The sequence below is a fragment of the Cherax quadricarinatus genome, chromosome 83, assembly GCF_038502225.1.
Source record: "Cherax quadricarinatus isolate ZL_2023a chromosome 83, ASM3850222v1, whole genome shotgun sequence".
NCBI lineage: Eukaryota > Metazoa > Arthropoda > Malacostraca > Decapoda > Parastacidae > Cherax > Cherax quadricarinatus.
This window is the reverse complement of record NC_091374.1, coordinates 4,947,102-4,960,711: the sequence shown is the minus strand read 5'-3', so window position 1 is coordinate 4,960,711 and position 13,610 is coordinate 4,947,102. Positions and strand designations below refer to the sequence as shown.

At 37.6% G+C, this 13,610-nt stretch overlaps 1 protein-coding gene across 2 annotated transcripts in view; it reads left to right on the top strand.

Annotated features, from left to right (window-relative positions):
* LOC128702161 (metaxin-2) overlaps positions 1-11,026 on the top strand; it is a 38,680-nt gene extending 27,654 nt beyond the window's left edge. For both annotated transcript variants that reach the window (XM_070102755.1, XM_053796236.2), the window contains exons 3-7: positions 4,303-4,379; positions 5,319-5,411; positions 6,296-6,460; positions 6,716-6,792; positions 10,019-11,026. In XM_070102755.1, the coding sequence (XP_069958856.1) occupies positions 4,303-4,379; positions 5,319-5,411; positions 6,296-6,460; positions 6,716-6,792; positions 10,019-10,244 (638 nt within the window). In that variant the 3' untranslated portion in view covers positions 10,245-11,026. The remainder of the gene's footprint in view (positions 1-4,302; positions 4,380-5,318; positions 5,412-6,295; positions 6,461-6,715; positions 6,793-10,018) is intronic.
* Positions 11,027-13,610: the final 2,584 nt, after the last annotated feature.

Sequence of the window (13,610 nt, the reverse complement as noted above, 5' to 3'; positions counted from 1 at the left end):
ATCAACCTTAATACATGCTTCGTTCAGGGTATTCTGGTCTCTCCAACACGGAGACTACCACCGGCTTTCTCATTAAACATTCTCTCCGCAAAACTTTATTACACCACATGATATATACACTGAGAAATGTGGGTCTCAGTGTATGTACACAGGAGTGTATATCACTGAATAAACACGACTACTTTAATCTATATTATAGATTAAAGTAATCTTAACTGTTGTTGTATAGGTGAAAATCAACCTTACTGACTCACGTGCACTCCATAGGCTTTTAAACAAACTGATAGGGAGAGAGAGAGAGAGAGAGAGAGAGAGAGAGAATGAATACGGGTGAGTTTGTTTTTAAAGCTACTCTCCTCAAAACTTCACTGGTTTGTCTCGCTGCTCCAGGTTAGCGAGAATCTGTATGACTCATACGGATTTAGTACCTTTTAATAATAATAATAATAACAAACTTAGTATATTATCTTTTCATTTTCCCCCTCTGTCTCATTCTTCCTTCGTTCATTCCTCGCTTGCTTTACTTTACCAAGTGTATTACTGACTGAGGTAAAAAAAACCTTCAGAACTGGGGCATTGATCCTTTCCATTAATCATTCCACGTGTCCCTAAACTTGTCAGCCTCACGTCAACCCCGGGAGCAAGGCGGGAGGGGGAAGAAGAGGGTGGAAGGGAAGGAGGAATGAGGGTGTTGAGCTGAAGGTAGAGATGGAGGGAAAGTCAGTGTGAAGGAGGGAAGTAGGAGAGGGAAACGAGTATGATGAATTGAGAGAAGGGGAGTGTGAAGGTTAAAGGGAGAGGGGAATGTGTGTGAAGGTTAGAGGAAATGAGACTGGAGGAGCGAAGGTGAAGGTAAGAATAGAGAGGGGATTGAGAGAGAGAGAGGGGGTGGGGACTTAAAAGGGAGTGGGTTGAGTGAGGACTGAGGGAGGGGGGGGGGCGACCGTCGTGTCTTGGGTTCACAGCCCCAGGAACATCATAACTCTACCATTGTGTACTGTCATATTACTTTTTTTTGTATCTCTTTGTTGTTACAGGAACAGCGCCGCAGCGCACTTGTCACCTACACGGATTTACTTTACCGTTTCTTTTTTTAAATAATAATATGCGTTAGAACAGATACCAGTTGGAAGACAAACTGAGAATAGTTTTATAATAAAACGTGGTATACAGAGACCGTAGAGTAGAACAGGAGTTACTGTCCGGTGGTGCTCTCGAACTGTTCGTACTGGCACCACGCAGGAACCACAGCCTGGCTAATGAGGAACAATTTTGATAAAAAGTTGTAACGTTCCCAGTTAAAGAGAGATAGAAATCTGCTGGTAATTACCTGTATATTTGTACCCTTTATACTTATTGAGATGTAGTGCATTTATTGCACCCCGGCTTTTTATTTGGGGTGAGGGGATTTTCATGGCTATCATACCTCCACCTAGTAATAAGTTTTCTTGTTCTGTGCAGGTTTAGAACCAGTCCCCACATAATTCCAGGTGTAAATTATGATGTATCTTTCTCGCCCGCACTCCAGGAATAAGATTGTGGTGGTGGTGTGTGTGTGGGGAGGGTTGTATGTGTGTGTAAGGTAGGGGTGTTTGTATGGGGGGGGCATATATGGAGGATGTAAAGTGTGGAAGAAAAGAGGAAGCATTATGCACCAGTAGTATTCTTTTTTATTCGCTGCTTCCCTCTTCCACTTTCCACCTCCCTCTCTACAAACCTTCTACCACCCCTCTACTCACCGTCTTTTGCCCCTCTTCCACATCACTCCTCATTCTTCCTAGCACTTTCTTTTTTTTTTCTAAGAGAAAGATGTCAGTCAGGTTATCACTGGGTGAAGGTTGTTTATGTTACAGCTAATGGGAAATGTCATTATATTTGTAATTAATTAATTAAGATCAGACTACGACCCCCAGATGCATTTATGTAATTTTAAGTATCATTAAAGAGCGTATCGTTGGGAAGCAACTCCTGGTGTTATACAGGACAAGCTGCTAACAAGTAGGTTTTGTAATACCTTCATATAAACCCGTGATTATTATGATGGATCCGTATTGGTGGTGTAGTGATGATGACAGCGGCAGTGGTGTGACAGTGGCGGTGGTAGTGGCAAAGGTGGTAAGATGTGGTGAGAGGTGGTGATACATGACAATACCGCAGCCTTCCGTGACTCCCACACACTCTCTCACATGCTCATATAATTAACAACTCACTCTCCAGTCACTGCTTCGCATAATTCTTTTCGCTTTTATAGCAAAAAAAGTTGACATGGGTACATTTAGAGGTTGTACACATGCTTCTTAAGTTCGACCGTGGATTAGACATGTGAAAACACCATAATGCCTTCAGTGGGACTGGAACCAGTCGTGAGGTATTACGCAGCTAAGACTGTCGTTTCTGCCATCCCAGTCACGCCAGATTGTAAACAAGAGGACGCCCTCGGGGACAAGGCTATTTTGGTCCTGATTCCTTGATCGATCTTTCTCCGGATGGATTCTCTTTCTTCCTCTCCTCCCTACCCTCCCTCATCATCCCCTTAGCTCCCTCGTCTCTCCTCCCCCTCTCCTTTCCCTTTCCTCTCGCCTTTCCCTTTCCTTCCTCACCTTTCTCAGCATTTCCCCTCCTAAGCCTTTCTTCACCTCTCTCCTCCCCTTCTTTCCTTAGTTCCCCAGCCCCCTCTAACTCTTTCTTTCCCCTTTTTTGGAGGTGGTTGGGTTTGCTACGTAACTCATTAGTGAGAGCATTCCATTCATAATCACAAGGTTCCGAATTCGATGTCTTGACTCTGAGAAGCTTATTGGCAACTTTCCTTACACCCTTGTTGCCACTGCCCACCTAGCAGTAAAACAAGTACCTGTGTGTTAGCCTAGTGTTGTGGGTCACATCCAGAGAAAGTAACTTAGAAACCTTCAACCCTTCAGGAATGTCATATCCTGCGAAAATAATCATTCTTGTCGTATGTGTAAGAAACTAGTACCTGCTGGAAGTATTCAAGAGTTAAGTACAAGGTATCCGTGTTTCTAAATGTGTTAAAGTTAATAAATCTAACCCTTTTGCATCTGAAACCAGGCCTCAGCCTATCATTTGTTTCAAAGTGAGATGAGTATATACCCAAACAGGCCCGTACGCAGAATGAACTAAATTGTCTGAATATAGCAGATTGGCCGTTCCGTAGTGGGATGTCACTGGTCAGGAGAAACAGCACCACATACATTGTATTTTGGCGTCCCTCTGTATATTTTTTTTTATACAACATGCAGTCTCTCTCTCCTCTTCCTCGCCCCTCCCTCTCTTCCCTCACCCTCCAGGGGCACAGTGCTTACGTTAAACAATATAGTTATAGCCGAAGAGGTGTAAGTAAGAGAGATGGAGCGCAGTGCGGCAAGTGCTCTCCATCACTCGGTCTTGGGGGAGGAGACATTTCTTTACATACATTGAATGACAACGTCTCAACCAATCTCCACATTTACATAACCAGCAACATCGAGAAAGTCCACATTTACAATAATCTGCATCGTGAAGAAAATCAAGATTTCCTAAATCTGCAACGTGAAGGACAATTTATGTAGAAATAATTTTTTTTTCAACAAACCGGCCTCATCCCACCAAGGCAGGGTGACCCAAAAAAGAAAAACGAAATTTTCTCTTTTTAAATTTAGTAACTTATACAAGAGAAGGGGTTACTAACCCCCTGCCCCCAGCATTTTAGTCGCCTCTTACAACACGCATGGCTTACAGAGGAAGAATTCTGTTCCACTTCCCCATGGAGATAAGAGGAAATAAACAAGAACAAGAACTAGAAAGAAAATAGCAGAAAACCCAGAGGGGTGTGTGTGTGTGTGTGTATATATATATATATATATATATATATATATATATATATATATATATATATATATATATATATATATATATATATATATATATATGCTTGTATATGTATATGTAGTGTGACCTAAGTGTAAGCAGAAGTAGCAAGACGTACCTGAAATCTTGCACGTTTATGAGACAAACAAAAGACACCAGCAATCCTATCATGTAAAACAATTACAGGCTTTCGTTTTACACTCACTTGGCAGGACGGTAGTATGTACCTCCCTGGGTGGTTGCTGTTTACCACCATACTACCTAGTAGAAATAAATATTATTATTATTGCCTTTGATTTCAGCAATTACTGCCTCTGGTTAAGTATTTACTGCCTTTAGTTAATAATAAGTGTCTCCAGGCTCATGAGGCTAATCTCTTGGTTAAATAGTAAGTGTCTCCAGGTCTCCAGATTAAGTAATGGTTGTCTGGTATTGCAGGTCGGGTGCCATTCATCAAGGCTGGGGCATTTGTGGTGGCCGAGCTTGACCCTATCGTCGCCTTTGTCGCTAATAAGGTCAGTATGATGGTGGAAGAAAGGCAAAAGAGAGACAAATAGGTCATGGTGGCTGGGTATTCATGTTATCACTAGCCATAATTCACTTTGTCCTGTAGTTGAAGATCAATTAGTGATTAGCTACATATTGGCCAGTGGCTGTAGATATTTCATTGTAAAAGAACCACATGTTGGTAGTATATGGGGCTTTTATATATGGCTGCAATTTATGTGTGCATATTGGAGTATTCATTAGAATACAGTAGTGTTTAGACATCTGTTGCATCTCTGATAATAATGCCTGCTTATGCAGACTGCATGCTGGTCTACATATCCATCTGTATAAAGGTCACAGATGTGCCAGTATTAGTAATGAGTCTTGGTCAAGAATCAAACTGTGTTTTACTCTTTGGACTTTTACAATTTGGAAGTCATTTGGGTCTTACACAGAACTAAATATGGCTGTTAAGCTTAGTCATATGTTATAGTGTCTTTTGCAGTGAGTTTCTGGACCATGAGAGCTTCTCTTGGCATAAACTATGCACTGCATCTGCTTATTGCTGTATTTTCATTAATTATCCATGTAATTGCAAGAGTTTTGAGAAGCTTGTTCTTGGTGCAAGTTTCTTGCAGGAAGATGAATAGCTTAGCTAGCAGACAGAAAACCACACAGTACATCTTATTCTCTAGTGGAACTAATGTGACTTACCAATGCAGAACAAATTGTTAATGTACAATAGTTCAGGTATGAGTTCATAAAATGTTATGTATTTGTCTTGTTAAGAGTTATTCATTTAACCTTTATTCAGTGTATACTGTACCTCTTAGTCTTTTTCATGTTCTTTAGTTTATTTAATCTTATTACTCACTTCTGCCCTAGATATTCATGGTTAGCCTCACTATAAACCTTGGTGTCAGTTATTTTCGCAGGCATAATTTTCATATCATTGTCATCATCAGGGTGTCACATTGACAGACGGACTGGACACCACACAGAAGGCAGACATGCGGGCCTACATGTCACTTGTCAGCAATGTCTTGGCAAATGCTGAGGTAAGTTTCACTTGGTTCAAGTTTATTACTCCTACTTATAGAGTTAACGAGTAAAAGTGATATATGTATGTGTTCACTAAATCATTTTGCTCAACAACAAAATTCTGTTAAGTTTAGTTAACAAGTTAATTTAATCAGCCTTTCATGCATTGAATATGGGCACAGCTTAGCATTATATAGGTAGAGTACCTGCATTTGTAATTAATTGATGACTTTTAAGAAACTCCGTCATGGTAAAGTTCTTAATGATTTTGTGACATTATTACAGTAATTACCCCTAAACTAGAGATAGATCAGATGTCTGCATATCAAGGTTTGGCATCAGAATTTGATGCTATTTGAGTATTAGTTTGAGGAATGGATAAGAGTGTGATTATCTTGTGCAATTATTATTATGCATGGGGAAGAGTTAAACCTACAAAGGTCATCAAGCACCTACGAATGACATCTAATCACATTTGATCTGAGGAAGGGAAGCTCCAATTCCTTGGATAAAAAGCCTTTCACCAACATCAAGGCTGCACTTGAAAGGTTTCATGTTTTAAGAAAGCAGCTTGTGAAGGAAGAGTCTTACATCACTGTATTTCTCATCATTCTGTGACCTTCTCTAATGCATTTTAGATGAAGTGGGCTGTGAACTAACTACAGTATATCTGGGCAAAATAATGTAATAATGCACTTGTAACTACTCACATGAGATGCCACCTGTTTCAAAACATTCAGCCCAGTGAGGAATGTACTGTCATGGTGAAAGTCACTAAACTGAATCATGTACAGCATTTGCTATGTGGATACATTACAAAATGTCTAACATACCCTCTCTTATTGTAATTGCCAGTTCCCTAAATTTGTTTTACTACAGTGCCAGATATATTTTATTTCAGCTGTACATCTCGTGGCTTGATCAAGTAACCTATGAAGATGTAACAAAGTCACGCTATGGGTCGGTATACCCTTGGCCAATTAACCACATTCTAACCCACCAGAAACGCACCCAGGTCATACGACGACTAAATGTTCTGGGTTGGAAACAAAAATCATTGGAAGAGGTGAATTTGGCAAGATGCCATGCTTTGTGTTTTCAATTTCTTATCCTGATAATAAAGAAACAACTAGTCACTAGCAAGGGTCAAAATGTTTGGAAATACTGTATACTTGTGATTAATATTTATAAAATATTCACTGTATTTGGACCATTTCTGTTTTTAGTAACAAGGAAGTGTTAATTTGTTGAGCATATCTTCTGTATTTCAAGTTAAAATACAGTATATGTTACTGTTCTTATATGTTTATTTTGCCCTAAGGTGTATAATGAAGTGGAACACTGCTGCAGTGCACTTTCTGAGCGTCTGGACAAACAAGACTTCTTCTTCGGTAACAGGTATAACACAACATTCCAAGATAATTTTTTTGGTTTGTATAATAATGTGAAGCTCCAAAGAGAATATTGAATAAAACAATTAAGAATAATAATTTATTTCTTTGGGAGTTAGTGTGTGGAAATGCTTATGTTGCTGCAGATGTAACCCATATACTGGCAGACCCTGCTTATACCTCAGGTTAGGTTCCAGGCTACAGTAGGGCCCCTCTTATACAGCAGGTTAGGTTGCCGGCTACTGTAGGGCCCTGCTTATACATCAGGTTAGGTTCCGGGCTACTGTAGGGCCAAACTTATGCATCAGGTTAGGTTCCTTGCTATTGCTGTAAATACAAAAGTCACTGTAAAGTGAAACATAGCCCTTTTTTTCACTTTCAAGTGCATATAAAAATCTGGTAACATCTTTTCTTTCTTTCAACGTACCAGCCGTATCCCACTTCTGGTAACATATTTACACTAATATATATTAAGTGAGCAATATAGGTTGGCCTAAAAAGTGCATGTACAGTACACACATTACTTACCTTAAAATATTTTTCTCCTTATTTTATAGTGAGTGGTGAATATATTTATTGTAGGAAGTCTTAATAAGTGAAGAATGTGTATAATTGAGAAAACTGCTGTATTAATGAAACTCCATAAAGTGACATGCTGTAAAGTGGAGCCTGCCTGTACAGTATTGTAATGCCCTTTTTCCAGGCTCATATGTTTACTTTAGTTGCTTGGCCATGTATATATATAAATATATTTTTTTAACACACCAACCATCTCCCAACAAGGTGGGGGCAAAACCAAAGGAAGGAACACTTTCACCATCATTCACTCCACTGTCTTGCCAGAGGTGTGGCAATACTATAGATCAAAACTGTAGTTATCCTCATCCCTCATTCATAGTGCATCAATGTATGTTTTTGTTTGTGTTTTTTATAGACTTTGGAAGGCTTATATAGCAAAATATTTGTTAAATAAATTCTCTACACTATAGAAATAAGCCACTTCGACCTTTTTTTGGATATCCTGGGTAATTTACATTATGTATGAACATTGTACTTTTGTGTACCTGTGTCTTAACCCTTTCACTGTCGCAAGCCCCTTTCTGAAACTGTCATTGTATGTCAAAAAAATTTAGGAAAAAAAAAATTTTTTTTTTTCATGAAATGATAGAATCTTTTCCCGATGGTAATGACACCAAAAGTACGAAATTTGATGGAAAACTCAGGGAATTATGCTCCCGCAAAGCTAGTGGTCTCGACGACATATATGCATCGGTGATTTTGCCGACTTTGAGCCCTGTTTTTGGCCAATTCCGTTGTTCCAGTTGACCAAACTCATAGATATTTCTTTAGAACTCCATTTTTTCTATCAATTGGGTACAAGAAACTGCCCATTTACCAATCTGAACTACCCAATAAAGTTGTCAGAAATTGGCAATTTGGCCAACTTCATGCAAATTAAAAAAAGATCCCAATTTCAAAATAGGGTCCAGAATAAAAAATGTAGACATTCTTGGCACTAAAATAACATATCCTCTGTTCATTAGTCACATCTCTAGGCCCCTCTTATATTACTATTGCTTTCTATTTTGATTTTTTATTCATACAAAAAATACAAAATTTACTGTTATGCAGACTACTGCATTATTGTAAAAATGGTATAAATAATATCAATGCACTAGTGAAAGAATATTAGACTCCCCAGTTGATGTGTATTGGACGTGTGGTGTGATTTGCTTACTCTTGAACATTGGTAAAAATCGAACATTTCCACTACTTTGAGCTCAGTTTCAAGGTCGTTTTCATCGTGAAACTAATAAAAATCATCTCTATTTCTGCAATATGCTTTTCATTTTATCATGTGAGACTATGAAAAAGAGAGTACAACAATAAATACTATACGAAAATACACCTCAAAGTCGGCGTTTTAATCCAAAAAAATAGTCAGGTTTGTTTTCTCATTATGCACTGTGTGCTGCAGGATTTTTTTTATGTGGTGCACACTGACCACACAGACCCATTCTCTCATATGTGGGCCTACCAGCTTTCTCCTGCTTGATTTGAAGCTGCTAGAATTATTGAGTATATATATGTCCGAAACACTGGCTTGTAAGACGTATATATACGACCAAAACAGTCAAAGGGTTAATAAACTTAATGACTTATAATATTATATTAATTACTGCTATATGACTCCCTGACCATATGTCCATTTAAATTTTTACTGCTGTGAAATGTTTGTAAGATCCAGTAAACACAAAATATCTATTGTGAATACAATCAGTTTCTTATAATATAGATACATCTTATTACTTAATTGGTTTTGATGATGTGGTTTGTATTCTTGAGTCTAAGTTCTGTTTTGGTATAAATATCATTTATGTTAGCATTTATGAAGGGACTCAGGGAAACCAGTTAGCCAGACTTGAATTCTGATGTACTGTGCCTCCACCCTGAAGTAGCGGTGAACCACAATACTTTTTTTTTGGGTGGGGTGGGGGCTCATCGGAATTGTGATGTCAACACACCTTTGGCAAGACAGCAATTGAGTGAATGAAGGTGGATGTGTTTCCTCTTTTTTAGGTCACCTTGGTAGGAGACAGTAGGTGTGCTAAAAAAATTAATTAAAGCATTACTAGTGTTGTCATTGGGTGAAATTTATAAAATGTTACAAACAAAAATTTAGACTTTTGAATATGATAAAAATTATGTTTGGTAATAGGATTAAGAGTTTGCTTATATTGTAAAGAAACAGAATCCTATGATGAATCTTAATACGTATTTTGTTTAGAGTATCAGTGTATGTTTATAATGATAGAAATAGCTGACAAAATTAACTATTGTCTTTACATATTAATAATAATTTATTACATACAGTATGAACATGCAGGAAATCTGCTTTCGAGGGGATGACTAGGAGAGTTTAAGACAAATCATTGGAGTTATGGTTTTAGATATTCCAGACATAGTATTCTGGTGATAGGTAAGATTAAGGAAAGATGCAACACTTACATGCACACAACATGAAAGTATAGGTTAGCATTCGGAGTGAACAATAACTGTGGTCTCTTAAAAAAAATTGATGCTATATATGTATATTATCCACTTTGAATGGCATATCCAGTGTAAATATTGTTCATTTTGCCAAAACCAAATTTTACAAATTTTACATTCTGAACTTTGAGCACCTTTAATTTTGTAGTTTTTAACTGAAATTTTTATATTTCTGCTTACAGACCAACTGAGCTAGATGCTTTAGTGTTCGGACATCTATTTACACTCCTAACAACTCCACTTCCTGACAATCGACTGGCAACCATTGTACGATCATTCGGCAATTTGGTGAAACTGTGCCAGATAGTTGAGAGGGACTTCTTTGAGAGGAATAATGGAGGAAGCAGCAGTGGCAATGGTGACGGTGACTATGACAAACTGGATGATCTCAACCAACTTCCTGTGTGATCACAAAGATTTATCATCTTGTCATGATGTCAAGAATTACCAACAGCCTTTACTTCAATTTAAGGCTTGCAAAAATCTGAAAACAGTGAAGTGACAAAAAGAAAAAGTTATAAAAGAAACAAAACAATCCACATATAATAGATGATCTCTGTTATTAAAGAACGATTCTATTTCACACATATTAAAGCTGTGCAAAAACAGGTTCGTGTAAATGGAAACAAGTTAGTTTCACAAGAATCATCGAGCAGTTAGGATGTATGGAATTAATGTATATGCCTATATGCAGTTTACAAATGTATATTGATAACAGATGCAGAACTTTTATTGCAAGAAATTGAATAATGAATCTGTGATGTCTAGTGGCATTTAGTGATAAAGTCGTATTTTTGAAAAGCTTGTAAAGTTATTTTGTATTGTTTGTAATTATTGTAATATTTTATGCATTCTTAATCAAAAGCATTTATGGTAAAAACATTTAACTTGATTTTTGCTTAAAAACAAAGAATAAATGTGATCATCCCATTTTTGTTTTACAAGTAGACTAAGTGAAACCTGTGCCTCATGTGTATAGTCAGGTATACATGTTAACCCAGTAGTTGTTGGTTAGTTAGTAGTCATGCATAGTGTCACCAAATTGTAATGCGCTGTATTTGTGTTGTTATTGTATATACAATACAGGAATATATATCCTGCCATAAAATCCAGTGAACATGTCATACCATCTGTAAATAATCTGGACAGGTGCTATCTATCTTTTACAATATATTTCCGATAAACATTAATCTTGTTTTAATTACAAATACTACAGTAGAGCTTTGCTCAGATCAAAATTTTGTCTATGAATAACATTTTCCCAGTTGAATGTTTCAACTCAACAGTTGTTTGCTTTTATATTAGTGTCCCATGTTGATTTAGTGCTGTTCTGTGATTACAGTAATAATTAAATTTGTAACCACAGTATGTAGGGTATTCCCAAATGATTTAACACTTTAAAAGATGAAGTAAATATATATTTCTACGAGAGTTTTCCCAAAATTACTGTATAATTTGAGGCTTGCTCTACTCCAGCATAGGGTCAAATAGGTTTCCCACTTGTCACCACCACCAGAAAGACCTGTGCTGCTGTATTCCAAAATGTTACAGATTACAGCACAAGCACCCCTGTAGATGAATGGTTCAGAGAACCGACATGTTGTTGAATTAGACACATGTGCAACTCTTGGGTATCTTTATTGAGGAAACGTTTCGCCACACAGTGGCTTCATCAGTCCATACAAGTTTCTCGTTTGTATGGACTGATGAAGCCACTGTGTGGCGAAACGTTTCCTCAATAAAGATACCCAAGAGTTGCACATGTGTCTAATTCAACAACAAGCACCCCTCAAGGGAAGGTGTTTGCGCTTTTTATTCAAGAAATTGCATATTACTTCTTCCTTGGATTGAAGCTGATTGCCTCCCATTTTTCCAGGTGCTATATATCTTCTATGGGCTTATTGCTCACCCTATAAATATAATAATAACACCACAAAAATATCCTTCAAGGGGCTGCCTTAATGTAGGTCAAGGGTTCTTGATCAAGGTGAATGGAGCTATCCTTCCTAGAATCACACATGATACCTCTCATATCTTAAGCAATGTATGACATCACTGTGTTAAGTCATACAGCACCTAGGGAACTGGAGGCAATAAGGTTTAATCTATTGAAGGGGAGAACAGGTTCTCATTGAAATAAAGGCACCATAGTGATATTTGCTGAAAATAGCAAGCATAGTGAGGAGGTAATTTACTAATGCTAGTCTCTCCAAGGAGGTTCATTGATGCCAGTGAGGGGCACTTGATCCAAGCAATTAGACCTGATCTCCAATGGATCGAACCTAATTGCCTCCCATTCTTTCCCGGAGCTTAGCACTTCCCCATGAATATGTTTGGTTCAAGTTGGACCGAAACATTATCGCAAGTTCCTCTCTCTCTTACGTGTGGGTTATTTGTGTATTCTTCCCCATGAATGTAATATACTAAAGGGAGCTCATTTTACCTCAGATCCTCTCAAGGAAGGTGCTTTTATGTTGGTGAAGAGCTCCTAATCCAAAGAATTGGACCTATTCTCCCTTCTCCTTGGATCGAACCTAATTCACTCCCATGCCATCAGGTACTGTATGACCTGTACTACTAAGCATTATCCTCATGAATGCTGGAATAATTAAACTTTTTTTATCAAGCAAAACTGGATATTTTAAATTTGCTACTACTGTATTCTAATTGACAGTTACATAGTGGGAATAACAGCTAGCTATATTTCTGTTATGTTGCATCATACAGAATGGATTTCATAATGTTTTGAAGCTGTATAGCCCTTGTGGCTTAGCGCTTCTTTTTGATTATAATAATAATGTTTTGAAATCTGGATGTTTCAGTAGGGTAATGAGGATACTTAACCCTTTGACTGTCGCGGCCGTATATATACGTTTGTGAGGTACCGTGTTTGACGTATATATACTCATAAATTCTAGCGGCTTCAAATCAGGCAGGAGAAAGCTAGTAGGCCCACATGTGAGAGAATGGGTCTGTGTGGTCAGTGTGCACCACATAAAAAAAATCCTGGAGCATGCAGTGCATAATGAGAAAAAAAAAACTCCGACCGTTTTTTTTAATTAAAATGCCGACTTTGTGGTCTATTTTCGTATAGTATTTGTGGTTGTATTCTCGTTTTCATGGTCTCATTTGATAGAATGGAAACTATATTATAGAAATGGAGGTGATTTTGATTAATTTTACTATAAAAAGAACCTGGAAATGGAGCACAAAGTACAGGAAATGTTTGATTTTTGCCGATGTTCAAAAGTAAACAAATGATGTCATTGTCCAATAAATGTCCAAATAGCCATTCTAATACGCAGTCATGAATGGGTTGATGTAATTTTTACAATTATTACAGTATTGCAGTAGTCTGCATAACAGTAAATCTTCTATTTTTTGTTTGAATAAAATTTCAAAATAAAAAGCAAGAGTAATATCACAGGGACCTGGAGACATGACTGATGAACAAAGAAAATCTTATTTTAGAGCCAGGAATGTCTGCATTGTTCATTCTGGACCTTATTTTGAAATTGTCGTATTTTTTAATTTTCGTGAAATTGGCCAAATTGCAAATTTCTGACCATGTTATTGGGTAGTTGAAATCGGTAAATGGGCAGTTTCTTGTGCTCAATCGATAGAAAAAATAGAGTTCTGAAGAAATAGTTATGAGTTTGGTTGACTGGCATAATGGAATTAGCCGAAAATAGGGCTCAAAGTGGGCGAAATTGCCGATTTTTAAATATCGCCTGCAGCGCTGTATAGCCCTTGTGGCTTAGCGCTTCTTTTTGA